This window comes from Hipposideros armiger, unplaced genomic scaffold, assembly GCF_001890085.2.
Source record: "Hipposideros armiger isolate ML-2016 unplaced genomic scaffold, ASM189008v1 scaffold_15, whole genome shotgun sequence".
Lineage (NCBI taxonomy): Eukaryota > Metazoa > Chordata > Mammalia > Chiroptera > Hipposideridae > Hipposideros > Hipposideros armiger.
Genome location: NW_017731365.1, coordinates 5,230,408 through 5,254,091, shown reverse-complemented (window position 1 = coordinate 5,254,091; position 23,684 = coordinate 5,230,408). Strand labels below are relative to the sequence as shown.

At 40.1% G+C, this 23,684-nt stretch overlaps 1 protein-coding gene across 2 annotated transcripts in view; it reads right to left on the bottom strand.

Moving 5' to 3' along the window:
• Positions 1 to 22,863, bottom strand: part of MCU (mitochondrial calcium uniporter) — a 208,520-nt gene extending 185,657 nt beyond the window's left edge. Inside the window, exons 1-3 of one of the 2 annotated variants that reach the window (XR_002122095.1) lie at positions 22,674 to 22,841; positions 8,943 to 9,058; positions 8,266 to 8,314 (exon numbers count right to left, since the gene is read on the bottom strand). Coding sequence is in view for 1 of the 2 variants with exons in the window: in XM_019626233.1 (XP_019481778.1) it covers positions 22,674 to 22,820 (147 nt within the window). In the remaining variant the exon portion in view is untranslated. Of the gene's footprint in view, positions 1 to 8,265; positions 8,315 to 8,942; positions 9,059 to 22,673 lie in introns of both variants that reach the window. The other variant, XM_019626233.1, reaches the window with a different exon arrangement.
• Between the last annotated feature and the right edge of the window lie 821 nt (positions 22,864 to 23,684).

Genomic DNA, 23,684 nt, shown 5'->3' with positions numbered 1-23,684 from the left:
TCTGGCTATCATGCTTTCAACTGTAATTGTGCTGAAATTTTACTTGTAAAAATACTTACATTTACTGGTGGTAAACACATAATGCAACATATAGATGACGTATTACAGAACTGTACACTTGAAACCTATGTAGTTTTGTTGACCATTGTCACCCCAATAAATTTTAATTAAAAAATACTTAAATTTAAAGTTGAAAAGAAAACTGGCAGTAACTACAACTCAAAGTTGCTACCTCATTGTGATGGTTGTCTATGCCTAGACTAAGTCGAGGGCTGAATTCCACTTCCAAGGAAGAAAAAGGCAGCAACTGAGATCAAGAGGGAAAGGCAGCAGCATCTAGTTCAAGAGAAGTCATACACCTTTTTAATTATAATAAACCGGTACAGTAAACTGGTCTATAAATTTTAATATTTATACAGAAAAATATCCCCATAAACCCATTTTAGTCTGCAAATAAAATGTACAAATTCCATTTCACATTACCACAGATCTTAAGACTCACAATGATGTCACTGTGAGAATAACACACTACAAAACATACACGTAACCATAAATATTGCTGAGTTCCTCATAAGGAGCTTAACAGAACAGTTATTTCAAATACAATTAACAATGACAGTCCCAAACTGATTTGTTTATATGGATTGCAGATTATTTTCCTTTCAACCAAAATGAAATGCTTCTTTTTCAGTCTCAACAGCAAATCTAACCATTATCCTCACCTACAGAAAACAGTGCCTAGAAAAAGCAGTAATGCATCAGTAAATAGCCAGGCATCAGACAGGTACAAAAACACTGCAGCCGATATTAGAAATCATTGCAGGATGACCAATAAAATAAAAATTAAAAAGTTCCTTCCATACAAAGGATGTTCGCAGATGGGGAAATACACACACTTGAATGTGCATCTTTAAAGTATACGTCACTTCACTCAACAACTATTTGAGCACCTGTGTGTTAGGCCTTCTTTTAGGTGCTATGGATTCTATGGTGATCAAAATGTTCCTGCTCTAATGAAAGGGCAGGGAGGGAGAGGAAGTTATACGTAAACATACAATATGTTAGAAATGCCAAGAAAAATAAAGCAGAGTACACAACGGAGAAAGGGAGTGTTCAGTAGATAGGGAAAGGCTGCATTTTTATGTAGGCAGGTCATGCAAGATACTTGGGCAGACCTGAGAGATAAGAAATAAGCAAACCTGCATGTATTCAGAAGAGCATTTTAATTCTAGAAAAATGCAAAGATCCTGGGAGGTGGGGGTATGTCTGGCATGAGTGGGGAACAGAAAGGAGGTCAGTCTCACAGTCATGGAGTGAACAGGGGGAAAGTGGCAGCAGATAAGGGTCAGATGGGGAGCCAAATGTTCAGCCATGGAGAGCTGGCTGGTATCAGCTGAAGAGCAGATTGTTATACATTCTAGAACTCTGAATCCTATCATGGGAGTCATTATACCACAGAAATGGGCAAATGCTACATACACATCAGAGGGTTTCCCGCTCCGGAGACCCAGTTTATCAGCACACTGCTGCCTGTATGCCAATTTAAGTACAGTCATGCGCCACATAAGGACGTTTTGCTCAACAATGGACCATAAAAAGGACAGTGGCTCGTAAGATTATAATGGAGCTGAAAATTTCCTTTCACCTAGTGATGTCATAGCCATAACAACATCATAGGACAACACATTACTTCCCTACGTGTGGTGATGCTGGTGTAAACACACCTACTGCACGACAGTCCTATAAAAGTAGGGCACATACAATTAGGTACAGTGTATAATACTTGATAATAAAGAATGTGTTACTGGTTTATGTATTTACTATACTATACTTTTTGTCATTATTTTAGAGTGTACTCTTTCTACTTATAAAAACAAAAGTTTGCTGTAAAGTAGTATGCTGTGTTAGGCGGACAGCAACCTCATACGTCTTGTGTTGACCACGTCTCTTGATTGCATCATTTTCTCCTGTGCTTGATTTAATCTCATGTTGTTTTGTGCAGTAACATGCTGTACAGCTTGGTAGCCTAGGAACAACAGACTATACCATCCAGCCTAGGTGTGTAGTAGGCTGTACCATCCAACCTAGGTGTACAGTAGGCTACACCATCCAGCCTAGGTGTGCCATAGGCTGCACCATCCAGCCTAGGTGTGCCGTAGGCTGCACCATCCAGCCTAGGTGTGTAGCAGGCTGTACCATCCAGGTTTGTGTAACTGCTCTCTGTGATGCTCGCATGACAAAACCACCTAAAGACGCATCTCTCAGCACACATTCCCATCGTTAACAGCACATCTCCATACTTTGTCTTTTGCTCTGAGATCAGAAGCTGTTGGAAGGGGAGTTTTCTGCCTCATATCATCAAACCCACTGCTTGAGTTCTGACTATAAAGAACAAAGGACAAAAGCAGGGAGAGTAATTTGGAGGTTGTGGATATAATCCAGGTGAGATATGTTGGTGGCCTAAACCAAAGTGCCAGTGGTGAGAAGGGAGAAAAACTCCAATTCCGGATATAAAGAGCTGTTCTGATTTGAATTAGTATGTGGCAAATAAGCTTCTTGCCAACATCTTAGATGTACATTATAGATCTTATGCTATTAATGATTCCATTATCATTTCAAGTGATAAACACATATTTATTAAGCACCTGTTTACATAAAGCATGGCAGGGGATATAAAAAAAAATCTATAATCCAAGCCCTCAACATCAAGGAGGTTACAACCTGAAATCTAAACTAAATCATTCATATAAAAAAGATACAGATTCAAGGCAGTGAAAGTAAAAGGTGTGTGGTAGGGCTAATGAGTATTCTAGACATTGGGAAGAGGGAGGAAAAAATTCACTGAACAGATGTAACTTGAGCTGAGCCTTGAAGGATGGATAGCATGAGATTGTGAGAAAAAAGAGGAAGAGGAAGGACCTTTCAGGCAGCGAATCTGCAAAGTAAAGGAGCTGGGATAGTGGTAGGAATGCGCTTGGTGGTTGGGGACTAGCCTAGGCATTAAGGAGCACTGGAAGATGGGGGTTACTGCTGTCGAGTATGGAGACAAATGTCTGAACTTCCACTTCTATCACTTACTAGCTTGGGCACGTTATTTGGGAACCCCCCATCCTCTATTTCCCTCAGCAGTGGCAATTACAGTAGGACTAAATTAAATAAAATCATGCATGTATGGTGCTTCACATAACCTGGAAGTTAGTAAGCAGTCACTGGTGATCAAAAACAACACTGTCATTAAAGGCAGAAAGATAGACTGGAACTCAGTTATAGAAGGCCTTGAATATCAGACTAAGGAATTTGCATTAAATCCTACAGATAGAAGCAAGCAAAAGTTTTCACAAAAGTATGAAAAATGATTTCATAAGTGAAATTTTAGAAAAATAAATCTGGCAGGACAATACAGAAATGACTGATTGCAGAGGAAACACTGAAAGTTGAGCTGCTATTTAGACAAAAGTCCAAACACATGATTAAGAATTTAAACAAGGGTAAAGGTGGTGATAATGCGAACACAAAGTTCAACATAAGATGAGAAAGGTAGGCGCCAACTAGGATTTATTATAGTTAGTAAATAAAATCGTAAGATACTGAACTGTATGTACACTTAAGAAATTATTAGGATGGTACATTTTATGTTATGTGTATTTGACATTTTTTTAAAAAAGGATAGGAAAGGGGTGGCCAGGTAGCTCAGTTGGTTGGAACGCATGCTCATAACAACAGGGTTGCCAGTTCGATTCCCACATGGGATGGTGGGCCGCACCTCCCTCAAGTAAATTGAACACAGCATCTTGAGCTGATCTGCCCTTGAGCTGCCAGATGGGAGGCTGGATGGCTGAGTTGGTTAGAGCGCATGCTCTTAACAACACGGTTGCTATTTTAACTCCGACAATAGGATGGTGGCTACACCCCACCCCCACCCCCACCCCTCCGCAACTAGATTGAAAGTGGCAACTGGACTTGGTGGAGCTGAGCTTGTGCCCTCCACAACTAAGATTGAAGGACAACAACTTGACTTGGAGCTGATGGGTCCTGGAAAAACACTATTCCCCAATAAAGGTTAAAAAAAAAAAGATAGGAAAGCGTTGTAAACAAAAAGGGGAGAGCCAAAAATTAATTTTAACTTAAGTAATTGGAAGAACCAAAAGTACCAATAAGAAAAAACAGTAAAGGGCCGGCTAAGTGGCGCGCTGGTTAAAAGCTAGCTTGGGTCACCAGAGGGCCCCGGTTCGGATCCCACATACGAGGGCCAGTGACACTGCCCTCCACAGCTAAGATGCTGAACAACAGCTCAACCTGGAGCTGGGATGCCATGAGTTGCTGGCGACGGCGTAGGCTGCAGCCCCTGCTGCAGTGGGTTGCCATGGGCTACTGTGTGTAGCCAGCAGCCAGTGTGATCAGCCAGCAGCTGCCATGAACAGCTGTCCAGAAGCCGGCGACTGATCTGCCTCGCCCGGGAAGAGCGCAATGATACCAACATGGGCCAGTGAAGCAATGTCCTCCACAACTAGACTGAAGAACAACAACAAAAAAAAGGACAGCAACTTGTCTGTTCCTCTTTCCCCAATTCCCCAGTGCTGTTCCCATCCCCAATTCCCCAATAAAAATCTTTAAAAAAAAAAAAAAAGAAAACACAGTAAAGTCACAGAAAGAAGCTCCACCTGGGGAAAGGACTCTATTATTGTTAGGTTTAAAGTGATGACTTTACAGGCAAAAGAACATGTAGAATATCAGAGAGGCAAGACTGAAGCTCATTCACTGATCTAACAGACAATCCAGTGGGAAAAAGAAACTCCAGCATGCATAAACACGGTAACATGCCCAAGTCACAGCTACTTGGCTGATCAGTCTTTACTATAATAAAAGAATGGATGGACATTGTGACTTGGTGGCTCTACTTAATACAGACTGAAAAGGGAAAAAAAAAGTCATTTCTGAGGCATCACAAAAACCTAATTACAATAAAAAGCAGCCATTAGCACTACCTATTTTATTCATCTTATAATACAAATAAAACTAACAGGTCCGGTAATGCAATGGCACTTTGATAATCCTGTAATTTGGACACCAGCATATAGTCTAAGATATACGGTTACTATGTTCAGTTTGTTCTCCATATATATTGGGTTGTCAGAAAAGTCATGATGTATTTTTTCTATGTTTTTCATTTCAAAAATGGGTGAATTTTGTGTTTTTTCCATAAGTACTAATACTTCTTGTATACTCCTTTTTTTTTTTAAGAATAACATGCATTCAGAAAAATATATAAGCTTGATGAATTTTCACGAAGTGAACACACCCGTGAAACCAGCACCCAAAACAAGAAAAGGAGAGAACATAAGTAGTACCTGATAAGGCTCCTTCAGACCCCATTCCAAACACTTTCCCCAACCCCCAAAAAGGATAATCAATCTCCTGACTTCTGACACCATGGGCTAGTTTTACCCGTTTGGGAAATTTATGTAAAAGAATAATAAAGTATGATCTCTTCAGTGTCTGGCTTCTGTTGCTCAGCAATGTATTTCTGAGATTCACACACTGTTACATGTAGTCGTAGTTTGTTCATTCTGATCACTATTTAATATTCATTATGTGATTGTACCAGAAACTTATTTACCCTTTCTACTGTTGACAGCATTTGGAAAATTCCAGTTTGGACGATTACAGCTAGTCCTGCCATGAACATTTCTGTCTTCTGGTGAATATAAGCACACAATTCTGTTGTGTATACACCTAGGAGTGGAACTGCTGAACCATGCAGTATGCATGGGCTCAACTTTAGTATATAACAAATGAACTTTTTTTTTTTTTTAAGATTTTATTGGGGAATTGGGGGAGGGGAACAGCGCTGGGGAATTGGGGGAAGGAGAACAGACAAATTGCTGTTGTGTTGTTCTTCAGTCTAGTTGTGGAGGATGTTGCTTCACTGGCCCAAGCTGGCACCATCATTGCACTCTTCCCGGGTGAGGCAGATCAGCCGCTGGCTTCTGGACGGTCGCTCACTGCGGCTGCTGGCCATTCACGCTGGCTGCTGGCTACACACAGTAGCTTATGGCAACCCACTGCAGCAGGGGCTGCAGCCTACGCCGTCGCCCGTGACCCACGCAGCCCAGCTCCAGGTCAAGCTGCCATTCAGCATCTTAGCTGTAGAGGGCAGTGTCACTGGCTCTCATATGTGGGATCCGAACCGGTGCCCTCTGGCATCCCAAGCCAGCTCTTAACCAATGCGCCACTCAGCCGGCCCCAACAAATGAACTTTTAAGGAAGAAATATTTTAAGGTCCGTATAGGGAAATTTAAATTATTAATGATTTATCAGAAAGTGCTGACTTCAAAAACTATTTATACTTTCAGGAGGGTAAACATATTGAAGTAGGGTAGTTGAACTACATTGCTTCCAAGAAGGCAATTTATTTTAGAATATTTTCACCAGCAATTTAGCCTACAATAATAACAGTTAGAAATAACCAAGTTTGTCTTGTCTTTTCTGAAACTGATGATGCTAAAAATTTAGAAACAAACAACTGAAAAACCATTACTATCAATAAAGTAAAGTAACCACTTTCTTGATTTGTTACAGATTATAAATGTTACAAGTCAGAACTCTGCAACAGTTAAGTCTGTGCTCATTTAATCATACTCCTGGAAATAGAAAGGGACTTCAGAACTAGTCTAACCTTCATGCGAATGCCTTCTGTATCAGTGATCATGCTAATACATATTTATTTAATCCTGGAACATAAAAAGAACATTAGGCAAAACTAAGGGACTCTGAATAAAGCACAGACTTTAGTTAATAATAGTGTATAAATATTGGTTCATTAATTGTAACAAATGTACCATATGCGAGATATTAATAATAGAGGAAATGGGGAGGGGGTAAAGATGGGAATTCTGTGTACTATTTTCACCATTTTCCTGCAAATCCAAAACTTTTTAAATAAAATGTATTTAAAGCACTGCAACATAATATACAGATTGTAATACACCTGCTGAACTCTTCTCAGAATGCAATCCAAATGCACTTAAGAGGTATTAGTGTCTCTCTCTCTCTCTCCGTCTATGGACTTAAGACACATAGACATATGGAGAAGCATTCTATTCCGATTTTGGTTTTGCTCCTAGCTATAAAATTATGAACAAGGCTCAGATTTCCTTTTTTATTCCAACTAACCTAATCTTTTTGAATATACAATATAAGTACTTAGCGAATCATTAAGAAGGAATCCCCCAATTATCTGTAAACAATAAAATAAAAGCATCCAAACTCCAAGCATCCAAGTAAGGTCAATTCTCCAATAAATCATATGTTTGTGGTTTAAATCATCGAGTCTTTGCTTTTACATCAGGGAGGAATAAAGGAAAAGAAACAGACTGTGCCTTACAGTTAGTATGGAAAACAAGTAGCCCTAGGTATGAGACCTATTGGAAAGACCTCTGGGCAAGGAGGCAGGAGATCTAGACTCTAGTTTTAGCTCTGCCACTAATCTGCTCAATGGTCCTTGAACACTTCCCTGAACATCTCTGTTCCTCAATTTCCATGATCTCAAGTCCATTTTAACCCTAATATTTGTTCCATGAATCAAGAGGTCCTTTGGTTATTTCTTGGCAATTCTACATATCCTAGTTAAATCTTTTATCCTTATCTTTTTTATAGAACCCTTAGGGTATCTAAAAAGAAAAATAATATCCTGCCACTGGATAAATTTTTATACCTATTGAGGGGCGGGGGGAGGGAAGAGAATGTAATAGAAAGTGGACTGCCATCATATATAGCTTTCCATTTCATTAACCTGTATTAGTAATCCTACCATTGCAAATATTTACTTGCTCATCAGCATTATAATACAGGTCTTGGCTTTCTCTTTAGAAGGCTATTTGAATTGAATTGTGGTTGTAGCAAGTTTATATCTAAATGCAACTTGTAGTATGGTTCTTCTATAGCAGGAGTTGGCAACTTTTTTTCTGAAAGAGCCAGATATTTTAGGCTTTATGGGCCATATGGTCTCTGTCACAACTCAACTCTGTTGTAGAGCAAAAGCAGCCATAGACAATATATGAACAGATCTGTGTTCCAATAAAACTTTATTTATGAAAACACGCAGTGGTCTCAGCTATAATATGCCAATCCCTATTCTATAATAGCAAGGGAAGGAAAATCAACTGGCAAGATAGATTTTGTAAAACCACGTCATGAGTTCACACTGAAATAAACTGTGTAGTATTTGCAGGGAGAAGATGCTTATGAATCATGGTTTTCACATACCTGAGAATGTTCAAGTTTCCCTTGCGTGAACAGGTCACGTCACCAATACCTAAGACAGAGCAGGAAAACACTCTCCCTTACATGGTTGTTATGACATAACAGGGGACGTGTTAATTTACATAGTCAAAATTTACAAGGTGACCTGCAAAAGTAAAATACCAAGTTTTAGCAACTTTAGCAATAAATACAGAAATCCAAACCTCATTAACGCCACACGAGTTCTTCCATATAGTAAGGTAAATTAATTCAGATAAATGTCAAGGTCATTGGCTATTCTTTTGCCATGCAACCCAAGTGGTTCAGAACAGCAGACCTTGGTCATCCATAGCCTATTAAATTGCCAGGAGACGAGAGTAACTAACTGTTAGAGCTGACACAGAAGTTCTGACTAATTCTGGGATGGGACAGGGGTTGCCCATCTACACACGGTCTAATCAGGCCAAGATCAGATGTACCATCTCTAGGGTCTACCCTAGTAAAAGCGTTCCATTCTGTGATGGTCACCTCGCTAAATTCAGCACCATGTTAGCTCCCAGGTGTTCAGTAGCAGGCTGGAGCAAAGAGCCGGCCCACAAGGATCAAGCAAGTGCCTTTTTAAAAACTAATCTTAAGGAGTTCCTCTACATGGCTTTGCAAAGTAAGCAAAAACCATGCCAAATAGTAAAAAAGGCACTTACTTGACTCCCACAGGCCAGCTCCACACTCTAGCAGCTAAGATGTCACTGACATGGTACATGGAGAATGAGGTGGAAACGGTATCTTGCCAACCACTGTAGGAAAGGTAGTGAAAGACCTAAAAGAATAGAAAAAAGTAAAGTCAATGTCAAAGGTAAGGGCCCTTCTGAGCCTGCTGACATAGGAACCTCAGCATACAATGTCAAAAATGAAAAGGAAGTCTGAAAAGATATTTTTTAGGTTCATTTTAGCTGGCAGTAAGTTATTACAGTGACTCTTAGGACAAGAGGGCACTGTTTAAAGACTATGAGTTATAACCTAGAAGAAACCTAGACTGGTTATGAGAAACCAAAATGTACATTCCCCGCCCCCCCCGAGGAAAAAAAGTGTTGAATCTTTGATAACCACATAGTAATCCCATACAGATGTAAAAAGAGAGACTCAGAAGCAACAACTCATAAACCAATACTTTAAAAATAGTTTTAATGAGAGGAAATTTTTTTTTCACCCCATCTCTACACTTCCAGCATTTAAAAACCAGATAGAACCATAATCAACAAGGAAGAAATAAGAAATGTTTTTAAAAACTTAAGGGGACCCTGGCAATAGAAGACTCAGGCTACCCAGGTTCATTCAGGAACTTTCATTAGCTTCAAAAATAAGTTTACAAAACTTAGAAATTTTGGTTCATTAAGGAAAAAAAACTGATTAATTTGCCTAGTCACACAACTCTCTGGTTTAGGAGTTCTGTTTCAAAACGCATGACTGTTGGCAAATTGAATCAGAGATCATTCAAAAATAAGAAAAACAACAATTTTTTTAAAAGCCTGTTCACACACCACTATCACCTCTCCCCATACCTACACTATTCATGGGTAAAATAATTTGTGGGGGAAAAAGTTGTGTGATTTGCAAGAAAAACACCAATAGTGAAAAACAAAAATCATTCTTAATTGCAATACCATCTGTCTTCCTTCTATCTAATCATTCCTACCCTCCCACCCAATCCACCCCCAAAAAATCTCTTCTTTTACTTGCAGGTCCATTCAGCACTCTTTCCATCAGAACCACAATGGGAGAAACAGACAGTTGAGTTTAATCATTCTTGAGGCACCAGAATCTATCCAATAAGAAAAAGCAAAGATAATTTAAGTTTTCATTCCAAATAAGTTTTAGCCTGAAGACTATTAATGCAGTATCCCATAATTCTTAATACACTTAAAGTTGAGTCATATTTTTAAGACAGTCTGGAGATACAGATTGCTCAGGTCTCAATTAATTTAATTAGAAGGGGATTTTCACTGTTAATAGCCTATCTGGCCAGACTGCATCTTGGGTGCCTAACTAACGTTTTCTTCCCAGTTTTGGCTTGTGTTTGCCTTGCCTTAGCAACAGTCCCTGGAAAGCATCCCATTTATTAGTGTTCCCCTCGCTGCATCAGCATTTCTGGTTAATGCTCTATAGCAAATTATTTGGAGGGACAACCTGAATGAAGCTCTGCGCTGTGTATTTTGCAAAAATGTTCAGACCATTATTTAAGACGTTACAAATGAAATCGGGAAGAAAAAATATTTATCACAGGCTGCCTTTTTTAAACAATGACTACAAGGCAAGAATATACACTGGCAAGTACACATATAAGATTTATTATGAATAAAACAAGCATTTATTTCACACCAACTACTTGCCTCAGAAAGAAGTAACTCCCCACATTCCTAGACCTTGTTTTCCTTTTCTCCACAAAACCATGACACAATTCAAGAACAGCCTTTTTACTATTTAAGACACATATTCTTCTACAAAATAAAGAAGATGGTCCCAAATTGCAAATTATTCCAACACGCAGAAAAGAAACAAGAAATAAATGCCAACACGTTTCCATCCACATCTTAACCACACTTGAAAAATCTGAGATTTTTAATACAGTAAACCAAGCATTGGCTGCAGCGACTCAATCCCTCCTGAGCTCACTGTTATTATATAGCAGATGCTGTTCTGTATTTTGCACAAGACATGTTCATCTGTGTAATGAAACGTTACTCTTCTCTGCCTTCTCTTGGGAAGTACAAAGGGTTTTCCCAGGAATATGATAAGTGAGGACATTCCACACCAAAAAAGGAAACTGGCTATTTTGAAAGTCAAAACAACATTCCTAGTCTAACTTTAAAAATGACATAATATATTCCTCCTTCCTGTCCTTCCCCTCACCACCCCACCCCACCCCCAACACACAAATATTTGGCTAAAAAGACTTTTGATCACCAGGAGGATGGTTAAATATGTGAAATATCATAAAAATGAAGTATCACAAAAAAGTTTAAAAATGAGAAGTTTAAATATTTTTTAAAGTATTAAGCAAAAAGAACAAATTGTGTAAGGATACATACAAGTGTAATATCTTCTTAAATAAGGTTTAAAACATGCTTACAATACTATAGAAGGCTTATACATATGCATATAAACATACATAACATAAACACAAGCATGGGAATGGTAAACACCAGTTGGGAGAGGCTGTTACTTTTGGGAGAGAGGGAAGAAAATAGGAAGGATACTTGAGGCAGCAATTATAGTTGTAGTTTTAATTTCACATTATTCTACTTGTTTTTATAGACGTACTTCATAATTTTAAAAGTCTTTTTCCCCTTGTAAGTTTGCTTGAACACAATACAATTTCCTTATGAAGGATACCCCTCCCTACAAAAAAATAACCCTCAGGTGATGGAAGAGCCTTTCCAAGTGAGCTTCTCAGAGAGCCTGCTCATCAGTAGTTATCTTCTGTCTTCTCTTCCACTGGAGCTGCTACCTTCTGATGCTAGCTGTGATATGACCTTCAGATCCGTAACTCAGGGCCCTAGCTTGCCTCTACTTTTAATCTTACCAAGAATTCTCATTTTAGGCAAAAAATCTATTATAGTTCCCTCTCATTTTCCCCCTTTTACTGCTAAAAGCTCCAGCAATCATTAAAAAGAAAGCCATTATATATTTAAAGCTCACCGGACTCTGTGGCACCTTGGCCAAGCTATGAACTTGATTTCATTCTGAATCAAACGCCAATGCAGAATGAGAAATTAAAGAAAGTACTGACTGGAATTCAACTCTCCTAATAAATGAATATTCCAAAATTCTCAACTATGCTTAGACAGCATTTTGTTTTGAAGCTTACGTCAGAGCTAGAAATGGAAAAAAAAAATCTCATTTTCTTTGGAATTAAAACAAGAACAAAAGAAACAAAACCTATCTATTAACATGCGTACATGCGATGAGTATACCCTTGGGATCCCTTCAAAAAAAAAAAATCACTACTACCTCTCCCGGATCAGGAAAGTCATTTATCCTGTCTATTCAGGGCTTCTAGCACCAGCATTTAAAGATCAGGGAAAGAGGGGCAAAAAAAGAGAGACACAGACAGATATAAGCTAGTATTCTGTTTACAAAAGAAATATAATTCCGTCAAACACTTTCAATCTTCTCATTAGGTTTTTAGTACTTCTTCCACTCCAGTCAATCTATCTTTAAATATTTCTTTAAAGTATTCTGACATCTATACTCTGTTTTAAAATGAAAAATAGGTTTTTATCACAGTTGGCCACCGGCCACAGCCCTGCTTCATGGCAGCTAGCAGAATTCTGGCAGTGCGAGATACAGGATATAGTGGGGGCAGAATGGAAATATGGAAGATTAGTTCCAAAATAAACACCTCCAAAAATCTGTCATCTTTGAAAATATATATATGCAGGGAATCTAGAGTTGGCAGCACCTCTTTCAAATAGTTCCTTTCTCTCTTCTGCAGCGCCCAGCCCTTCACCCTTCCCTCTTCTCTCCTACTCGCTCCAAATCCTTGCCAGGTGAGATGCATTTTGTCAATTTCTTAAATTACTTACAACATAATAACACTACAGTCTTTTTCATCACTATTTTAACTTAGCATTTTACATAGTCCTGCTGTTTCAGCACAATCTGTGAACTCTTTTAAGATTATCAGCTGCTGCCTGAGTCAAAGAAAAGTAATTCCTTCATATTTCTAAGACTCCCATCACTGTGGTATCCAGGCACAGAACATGATCTACAGCTTCTTTATCCACTGGCTGGGAGGATTTAGGCAATGGCCTCTAAGGCTTTTTAACTCACTGGTTCTCATTTATCCAACACTGACTGAGTGTCTATGTTCTTGACACTGTATTCGGCTCAGTTCAGAGTCTGGGAGAATAGACCACGACGGGCAACTCATCACTTATTGTGGTTCTCACACTCAGGATTCCCATAGTGTAATAGCAAAGGAAAACAGACACATTTCCTGTTTTAGGCTGGCAGGTCACAACTCAGAATAAACTAATTATTAGAACAGTCCCATTGTACAACAACATTAACTGCTTTTTTCCTTGTCCCATCTCTCCAACTCTGAAGTCCCCACCACTGCCTCACCTCTTCCCCAACTCCCTCAGCAGTTTGGCAGGGAAAAGAAGACAAAAGAAAAAGATGGCACTCAAGGCATAATGACCTGTTTAAAAGGAATGCAGGGTAAACTGTTCATCAATATATAAGAAGTAATTACACAAACTGTCCTGAAAAGGAACTATTGATAGAAGGCAATTTTCTTCACTTGAAGCCCTTGACCCTTTGTGAGAATAGGAAAATATGTTACACTTGAGTTTATGATTTTTATACAAGCCTCCCAATGAAATAACATTAAAATTATTTATAATGTTCTACATAAAAATGATATGTCTTAGGGTTAAAGAAGTCCTTTAAACTAACCCAATTAAGCATCCTTATTTATTAAGAACAAAGAGGTAAAGTCACCTGTACAAGGTTAAATAGCAAGTTCATGGAATAGAAAGGAACAGAACCCTGAACCTAACTCTATTATACTACATGGCACCTAATCCTCTTCAATTACTTTTATTTTGGTGACTGGGACACACACACACACACACACACACACACACACACACACACACACACTTTCTATCATTTCATTTATTTACCTCACAAAACTAATAAAAAAACTCTGTGATAGTACAGCAATCCTTTGCTACCATAAGATTTCAAAAGGCTCACTAACTACATTGCAAATATACAATTTTTCTGGTAAAGCAGGTATTGTAATGTCTAAAAAAAACTGTCATAGTTATCAAATAAATAGATAATTATCTTTGTATTATAATACCTAAAAGACCGAAGAATATGTACTTTCTAAATTAAGCAATCCAGCAAAGTACCTAGTCAATTGAAATGCTAGAGAATAAGTCCAAATAATTTGTTCTCCATTGTATATTTTTATTTTTATACTTCTCTTGAGAAACTAGGGTGGCAAAAGCAGTATGAATCTCACATCTACATTTCTAAAGTGGAAAGAAAGATTGCTAAAATTTTACTAAGAAAAGGTTTCATGCTTAGGAATGAGTAGGTTTTTTTGTTTTTGTTTTAAGATAAGACCATCATATATACAATGCTCAATATTCCCTAAAGGAAATCGAATATTACAAAAATGGAAAATTAAAGAGAACAAAGTCAAAGTAAATTACTCAGAAGTACTCCTCTAATTAATGAGCATAATGTTGAGTTTCTGCTTTGGAAGAATATAACACACAACACACTCTTCCAACAAAGATTTGCTCAGTGCTCATCATGCTGTGTGAACTTTTTCACACTGCTGCGCAAATCTTCCGGATTCTGATGGTATGGGGAGGGGAGGGGAGGGGAGGCAGGAATATGGAGATAAGGTAGGCAACTGATTTGACACAGAAATTTAAAAATCATCTGAAAATGATTAAACCAGGTCAACACATTTTTATATATAAAAGTAGAGGCACAGCATGTTTAACTGACTGTGAAAAGAAACATACAAATAAAGTTTCAGTGCCTGAGGAATAGAGTCAGATAGGCCTTGAACTGAACTGCCATTCTACCTGGTACTAGCTGACAGTCTCCATATCCAATCACCAAGTTCTATCAGTTCCACTTCCTAAATCTCCCTTGTCTCTATTCCCTTTTCTCTGTCCCCAAGGCTACTACTGTCCTAGTTCAAGCATCTTTTACCTGATCCATTAAGATGCCCCTTACTGGCCTCTCTGCCTTTCTGGTCCCAGCCTCTCATCCAGCCTTCCTGCTGTGGCCAGTGTGACCTACCTAACAGCACAGACCTGAGCACGTGTCTCCCCTACTTGAAATTCTTTGGACACTCACCTATTGACTAATAGGATTTTTCCAAACTGCGGCTTACATTGTAGAATCAATTTAAGTGGATTACAACCAGTATTCTTTAACGAAACAGAATAGAAACTATATGCCTCATACATAATAAAAGTATTGTTTCATAAAACTTTTCTTAGTTTTACGCACACATTCATATGCTGGGTCATGATATAAAATGTATTTCTACTGTGGACTGAGTTTTAAAAAAAAAAAAACAAACACTGACCTACATAATAAAATGTCAATCCTTCACAAGTCCCTTCACAGTCTGATTCCTTCACAGTGGCCAAGAGGCTCTGGAGCCAGACACTTGCATTTATATGCCAGGAATGCCACTCACTGGCTGTGTGATCCTGGGCAAGTCATTTACTAGCTATGTGTCACTTACCCGCTGTGATCCTGGGCAAATCACTTAACCAACCAGTCTGAGGGAACACAGCTTCACTATCTGTAAAACGAGGATAATACCAGTACCTGCTCATAGGGTGTCACAAGAATTAAGTGAGATTATCTATGTAAAGTGCTTGAAACATGTTGCACGTGATAAATATTAAGTATTAATGGTATGACCACTACTGTCCAGCCTAATGTCTGGCTATTCTTTCCTCTAGTTCAAACTAACAAACTACTGGCTGTTTCTCAAAAACATCTTACTTCCTCATACAGTCATGTCAGAGCCTGGTACTTGCCTGGAACGTGGCCCGCACCTTCCCAGACCCCACACATTACCTTTCCTCATATTTCAGCTTAAGCGAGGCCTTCCCTGTGAAATGTTTCCCGACTCTCTCAGGTGGGTCTAGAGCTCCCACTGAACTGCCATAAGGGGGAAAAAAGGCACAGCCAGTTACAGTCTTGTTTGTCGATGTCTCCTGGTCTGATGACCATCTCAGAGGCATCTCTCTTGTCCCACAAAGAGTAAGAATTCAACAGATATTTTCTGAACAACTCCAGGTTACTTAACCTTTCTAAGTCCTAGTTTTCTCATCTGTACAATGGTAGTAGCATTTTGCCTGAGGACTGTTGTGTAGTACTCTATACAATGTTATAAAAGTGTCTGATAGAGAAACAATGCTCAGTAATTTTCAGGTCTACTCAGTGCGACTTTTTAGGATCCTTAACTAAATCACAGATTCCTACGAAGCATACCTTAGCACCTTATCAGCTAATACCAGGAGGGGAGGGTGGACAAACAGATTTATGAAAAGTCACTAAGGAGAAGGATGGTAAGATCTCTTGGAAGAAAACTGTAGTAGATGCTTGAGAAAGAAACATGGCTGAAGGAGCAGAAGATGAACAAGGAGGACCCATACTGAAAGCCAGCACGGTTTGGCTTTAATTCTAGCCAGATGGAGGCTAAATCTCAGCTCCAAAATATTTGTCTTGTCCATTTTTGCATCCCAAGCATTAAAACAGTTTATGACACTTAAGAAGAAGTGAACCTATCTCATCCTCAATTTCCTCATATATAAAAGTGGGATAATAATATCTCTCATTGGCTTATGCTGAGAATTAAACACGGTAACAGTGCCCTCAAACCTTAGATACATTCTTCTATGTCTACTCCTGGGTCTATACAGATCAGGAGGTTCAAGCTAACCTATTTGTTTTCCTGTTATTTGACAAATTATCAGTCACATTAACTTTCTCTAAAGTTTAAAGTGGACATTAATACTCTTATTAAACATCCTATAACACCACTTACCATAGATAAATAAGAAGTCCAAAGTAGACCTGTCTTAGAAGGCAAAAAAAGAAGTTTAAAGGACCATGTAACCTATAAGCAGTATAGTTTTAAGTCTTTATGTTTAAGACTGCCCTCTGGACAGCCTCAGACACCTCATGGGCTCCTCAGCAATTTTCTGGTGATTATTACAAGTGTTCCCCAAACAATAAAGTGGGCAATAAATAGTAAGAAAAAAATATGCAAAACCTGAAAACTTTAGTAAAAAAACATAAAGAGTAAACACCCCACTCTTCTGGATTAATAAATACTATTAATGCCCTTAAAGAACCTTTGGAAAAGGCTCTTATTTTTGAGATGTCAAAATGCAGTATCAAAGGCAGCCCGTTAGCTCAGTTGGTTAGAGTGCAGTGCTCCTAACACCAAGGTTGCCGGTTTGATCCCCACATGGGACACTGAGTTGCGCCCTCCACAACTAGATTGAAACAACACTTGACTTGGAGCTTATGGGTCCTGGAAAAACAAACTGTTCCCCAATAAAATAAAAAAAAATGCAATATTATATTATCCAATTATTCCAAAACTGCATTAGAAACAAATTTTGGCATGCTATTAGACCCACTTGGTGATGTAATTTACCAAGCTATATTTTTATCAATAGGAAAGATCCAAAACTGTATGCAGTTTATGGGTCAATAACTTACTAAACTTATTAAAACTGCTTTGCTTGAAGTCAACTTTAATTTTTACACAGGCTGTCTCATTGCAAGCATTAACAAAGTGCAGTGAAATAAATAGATTGTTCCTCTCTTGTGTTTAACCTGAAAAGTATAGGTTTTTAACAGGTATCATCAAATCAAGCTTGATCTAATTCGGGGAGCAATTACTCAAGACTGAGTTTGAGTTTAAGTACTTACTGGAAGAATTCGACCCCAATTCACTTTTAAAAACCAGTCTCAGCTTAATCGTTTTTAAAATGCAGCACAGAATTGTGTAGAAAGTAGGAAAAGAACTGAATGGGAAAACCAGCAGATGTGTGAGACATTTTCAGCTCTGTAGTAACGTGGTAGGCTACTAAGGAAAAAGCCGTTTCAACGCTCTTGCGTTCTTGTTTCCTTAACCTAAGATCTTTCTGAGCTCTAAATATTAGGATTCTTTTAAGTATATGTCTTCCATTATAACATCTTAGTTTTGTTCTAATAAGTTATTCCTGTAATTCTAATATATCCATGAGACATGGTATGGTATTAATCAAAGACAGAATATGGAATTCCCCTATATTGAGTAGATATCTTGAGATCTTAAAAGGTAATCTTGCCCTTAATCACAGAAAAACAAACAGTAATTTTTAAGAAAACCCACAGGGGTGTAAAGCTAGAATACAACAAGAAATAACAGCAATAGCTCAGCAGTTATTCAGATAATGGTATCACTGAAGTGCCAGTACAGACGACCACGACCATTCCTTGGTTTTAACTTCACACATGAGGCAGCCCCCGCAACCAAAAATGATTCACATTCAATTTTTGCCTTTGACACACCATTTTTGATGCTGCATTTTCTATTTAGATTTCCGCTTGGAGTAGAATTCCATAAAATATATAGAGCTCCTTGGGACTTAGAAAACTTCAAATCAGAACTTGTTGAATCAGAATTTGTTGAATAAATCCAAATTTACTCATTCAAATGTTTTGTGGGGTTCAAAATAAGCAAGATTTTGAGATTTTTTTTAAAAAGGATGTTTGCATCCTTAAAAATAAGTCTACTCTAAGCATATTTATACAGAACCCTTAAAAGCTTGATATGATGGTAAACTAAAACAACAACAAATCTAGAATCTGATTTAAACATGTATTTCTAATAATCTGGGTATTTATCATACTTTTGCTAGCTTTGAACAGAAAGCTAGTACTACTACAGAGTTAATCCAATGGTACCAACTCTCTCCATTAGTCCACCATAAAGAAGCCTAATATACAAAACCAAGCCAACACTGGCAATAGCAAACCTAAAGCAATTACCCAAGTGTGGCTACGGAAGCAACAGGTCATCAAACAAGTCAAACCAGGGGAGGGGAGTGTACCTTTTCACTGACAAGCAGACAAAAGATTAATTAATGTTTGTCTGAGGTCACCTAGGTACCCAGCACTGTGCTGGAGTTGATGAGAGACAGAAAGGTAATGAGATACACAATCTTTGCCTTATCTTTTCAGTAAGATAAGATACCACAAATGAAACATTTAGAGAACAAGACAAGTCAGTGTCAATCTGTCCTGAAAATAATAAATCCTATCGGAATTCAGAAAAGACAAAATAGAAGAACAGAAAGAGCCAGGAACTGCACCAATCAGGATTCAGACTAGGATTTCTTCTTGAGGCCACCTCCATTTAAAAGAATTTTAATCCCAGATGTCATTAACCACAAGTATAACCTAACAAGTCACTTCCCTCAGTTCCCATTAGGTTTATTTCCTCATCTGCAAAGTGAGGATGTGAGATTCAAAGAGGAGTCAAAGGTCAGAGTCTCTAACCTGAAATAGACCTCTGAGGTTAAAGGAGTGATTAAGACTGAAATTCTGCTACAAGAACTGCATAAACACTTAATTTAGTATGGGCACATAGGACACTGCCGTAAGTACAGTGGAGTATTTGTGCTAAAGTGGATCTGGCAAAATAAGACCAGGCCTGACCATGAGGAACCCAATTAAAGAATTAAGACTTGCCTCTGTGTCAGGCAATGTAACCTCTGTTAAAACTTTCAGGTTAAACTAAAATGATATCTCTGCCACAATGTGTTTAAGGTAGAGAGGGGCAGCCACAAACCATAAGAGTACAATGACAGAATTAAGTAAGCTTCAGATTTAGTAACTCAGCATAGCCGTTGACCGCTAGGAAATGCCAACAGTTGGGCTGTCATAATCAGAGGCAAAACAGTTCGATTTAGCAAAAGAATTACACAGCTCACAATGAAAAGCGAACTCCCCCCTTTAAAGAATCATCTTGAAAATAGCAGCCACCTTCACTAGCCACACAGAAAGGCATGCAACAAACATTTTATAACAGTCTTAGTTACAGTTGCAAGCTGGGAAGCAATAACAAGCTCTTCACATTCCAGGAAAGGAAAAATTACACTAGATGGTGCTAAAAATATTGAATAATCCGCTACACCTTTATTCCTACTTACTAAATCGAAAAAATGTTTTAGTGGGGGGGAGTTATGTTTTATAACTTTGCAATCCCATTTACCAATTAACTGAACTGTACTTCTTTGGACTCATTCTCCAAACTGGGGATAGATGGATTTCAAAAAACATGCCTTTCCAGCAAAAAAGTTAACCAGTACTGTAATTGGTTATGCACCCCCTGGCTCTCCTTTACCATACCTACTACAGCAGAACAAAAGTGGCACAGGCTGGACTTGTGATCTAGTTCAATGCAGAGTGCCATCTGCTGCACATACACAGGATGTCTCATATGCTAGATTCAATCTTAGTGTCTCTCAGGGACCTTTACAAGAGCAAGTTGTTTGTTCCTGTATCTGCCTACCACATTGGCCTCAAACCAACATCTACTTATAGAAAAATTCCCATTCATAGGGTTTTGAAATACCAGTACTTTCCTAATAAACAATAGTTTACGAGGAAGGACAGAGATGTGAAGGAGCAACTGCACTTTATAATAAGAACACAATAAGGGAGTCAAAATATCTGGATGGGTGGGAGTCTTAAAACTGTTGCATATTGGCTATGTGACCCTGACCACGTCTCTCCTGTTCTGGGTCTCCTTTACAGGCATAAAATGCCAAGAGTTAAACAAATCTCTAAGAGATACCTTTTAAAGTGAGTCTTGTGAGGGATCATAGAGTAACAGATGGAGACAGCTGTATACATGATAGCTTCAGAGAAATCACAGGAAAAAAGGAGGGGGGAACCTCTTTATGTATTTTAAATAATCAGATACGATTTTTTCAAAATCTTACAACTTTTAGTCCATTTACAAGTCATCATTCCCATAACACTTCTGCCCTTCAAAAAGAACACTTCACTTTTAATTGTGCTTTCAGTTGCAAATTCAGCACATCACTTTTACCCACCCTGGAATAGCACAGAAGAGCACTTTCATGAAGTACCCACACAAGGAAGACACTCACAGCCTAAAAGATTCGCAGTGGAAAATATACAAGGCACAAATTTTAAAAAGCTACATGACTACCACACTCAAAGAGTCTTAAAAACAAACTGTGCAAAGTCAAAAGATGTATTATCAAAATATACAGATAAAGACAACTTGGGAAGCCTTTACATTGTTTGAGGGAGAGGAAGATACAATCAGGTTTTTGGGGTGGCCTTATGTTTTTAAAAGAACAAAACACGTAACTGGAGGCTATGAAACATGCAGATCTAAAATGCACTGAGGAAAAGCTCGGCTCTCGCCCAAAAGCTTTAGCCAAACAGTATGTCAGTATGCCAAATAGGGAGAAGTACAATTTTCTCACAAGAATAAAGATAGGATCCGTACCTATGACTAATAATGACAATACCAACTTGCACTGACAGAGCATTAGTTCTTTTCAGAGTTCTTTCACTTCATTTTATGCTGTCATCATCTTGGGGGTATCCTCTCTGAAAACCTCCAGTTCAGTTTCCTCTCAAGAGCTATGTAATCAGAACAAGACAAGTGGATGGATGTGTTGAGGGCTGAAGGTACTAGTTGCTTCTCTCCGGCTGTCTGCAGTGATTCTCTCATTGCCACACGATACAACTTAGTCCCAGGAAGTAAAGCCTACACTCTTTCTCCCCTAGTTGGCCAGAGATCAACACATATGTGTCTAGAAAGCCCAACTGGAAAGAACCTGCTCACTTGTGTGGTCAAGAACTTCATGGCAGGTGGATCTCTTGCAACTGGAAAAAAAAAATCTCACACGGCACACGCGCGCGCACGCACACACACACACACACACACACACACACACACACACACACACGCAAGGCTGTCCAGATACAAACTCCCGGCCAGGGCCAGCCAATGAAATCCAGCAATAACTGGTTAAGACAACCACCAAATCCCTGGCCCTGGAACAACTTATCACATTCGCGTGCCCTCTGCCTGCTGCCCACCCTTCCTCCCGCACGCACGCGTGAACAAGCTCGTGAACCAGCCCTCCCAGGGGACGGCCGAGGACCTTTCAGGACCTCAGGGGATGGAGCTCGCCTCCTGAAGCAATGCAGCATCCCTCGCAAGGGAGCTGCTCCCTGCACCCACAACACGCAGGAAGTCACGGGCGAGGATAAAGTTTGATTTTCCTTCTTGCCCATTCCCAAAGGGCCGAGCGAGGCCAAGGGGGCGACCCGGCAAGGGTCCTGGGCTGCTCTCCGGGGACACTTCAAAGAAGCATGGCACGGCCACTCTCCTGACACATACACAAGGCAGCCGCGTCAACTCAGGACACCAAACGCACCCAGAGGAGGAGGGGGAAGAGGACAACTTGCACGGGGCTCAGTTCGGGAGCAACGGGGCAGAGCTGTGAAGAAGGAAGGAGGGAGGGACCGAGATCGGGGGCGGGTCAGTGAGAGGTTTAGGTCCCGTGCCTTCCCCGCCCTGGTGTCCCCAGTCCTGCGGGAACATCCCGCCGTCGCCCCTCCTCCTCCTCTTCTCGGCTTCCTCCGCTCTCCCTCCCTTCCTGGTCGCCGCCGCAGGCGCCTGAAGGGCACGGCGGCTCCTCGGTGCCCGGCAACCTCGGGAGCGGCCGCGAGTTGAGGTAACTCGCCAGCTGCCCCGGCGGCCTGCCTGCCGGAGGCTTCCCCACGCCAGCGCCGCCCCGCCCTCCCCGGAGCCGCCGGGCGCGCTCACTCACCGTCCGGTGGTGCTGCTGCTGCCGGTGGCGGCTAACGCCCAGCCCAGGGAAACAGCCGGCAGTCAGTGCTCCGCAGCCGCTGGCGCCCCCGCCGCCGCCCCGGGAGGAGAGGAGCAGCAGGAGCGATCTACCTGCGGCGGCCGCCATCTCTCAACTAGAAACGGCGCCGACCCAGGCAGCGCAGCGGACGGCCGGCTGGGCGGAGCTAAGACCCGCCACTCACCGGCCCCAGACCAACTGCAGACCTTGACTGAGTTGATGAGGCGGGCCTTCCTGCAAGGTCCAATCGACAGGCGGGAAAACCACACTTGAGGCTGCCTGTCACTTCCAGAGTTACCTATTGTGGGACATAGTCAATTACGGGCAAATTCTAGGGAACTGGTAATTGGCGCCCGAGCCCCTCAGAATAGCAGCAATAGAGATGGCATATTAGATTCGGCTAATCCGCACCAAGGATAGCGCTATCAGTAGGATAACTGGGGAAATAGTCGTTTGTGCAAAGCTTTGTACTTCGTGAGTGTTCTAAGTTGGCAAAATAGGTACCAAATTAATAATCATTAACTAGGTATGCTTGGAATTCTCAACGACACGCCTAGAATTATCATTCATAACTGACAGAGTTTGGATATGCTGAAATTAACCCTACATCATGGGGTGACCTAATGCCTGTGATAAGTAGCATAGTATAGAAGGAGTAGAATTATTATAATATCAAAGTCCCAGAATGAGTACATGCCATCAGAGTGAATTAACAGACCTGTATACATTCCAAATACTCAATTTTTTTTTTACTTTTTTTTTTTATTGGGGAATTGGGGGCATGGGAACAGTGCTGGGGAATTGGGGGAAGGGGAACAGACAAGTTGGTGTCGTTTTGTTCTTCAGTCTAGTTGTGGAGGACATTGCTTCACTGGCCCAAGTTGGCACCATCGTTGTGCTCTTCTCAGGCGAGGCAGATCAATCGCCAGCTTCTGGACAGCCACTCACTGTGGCTGCTGGCCACACACGGTA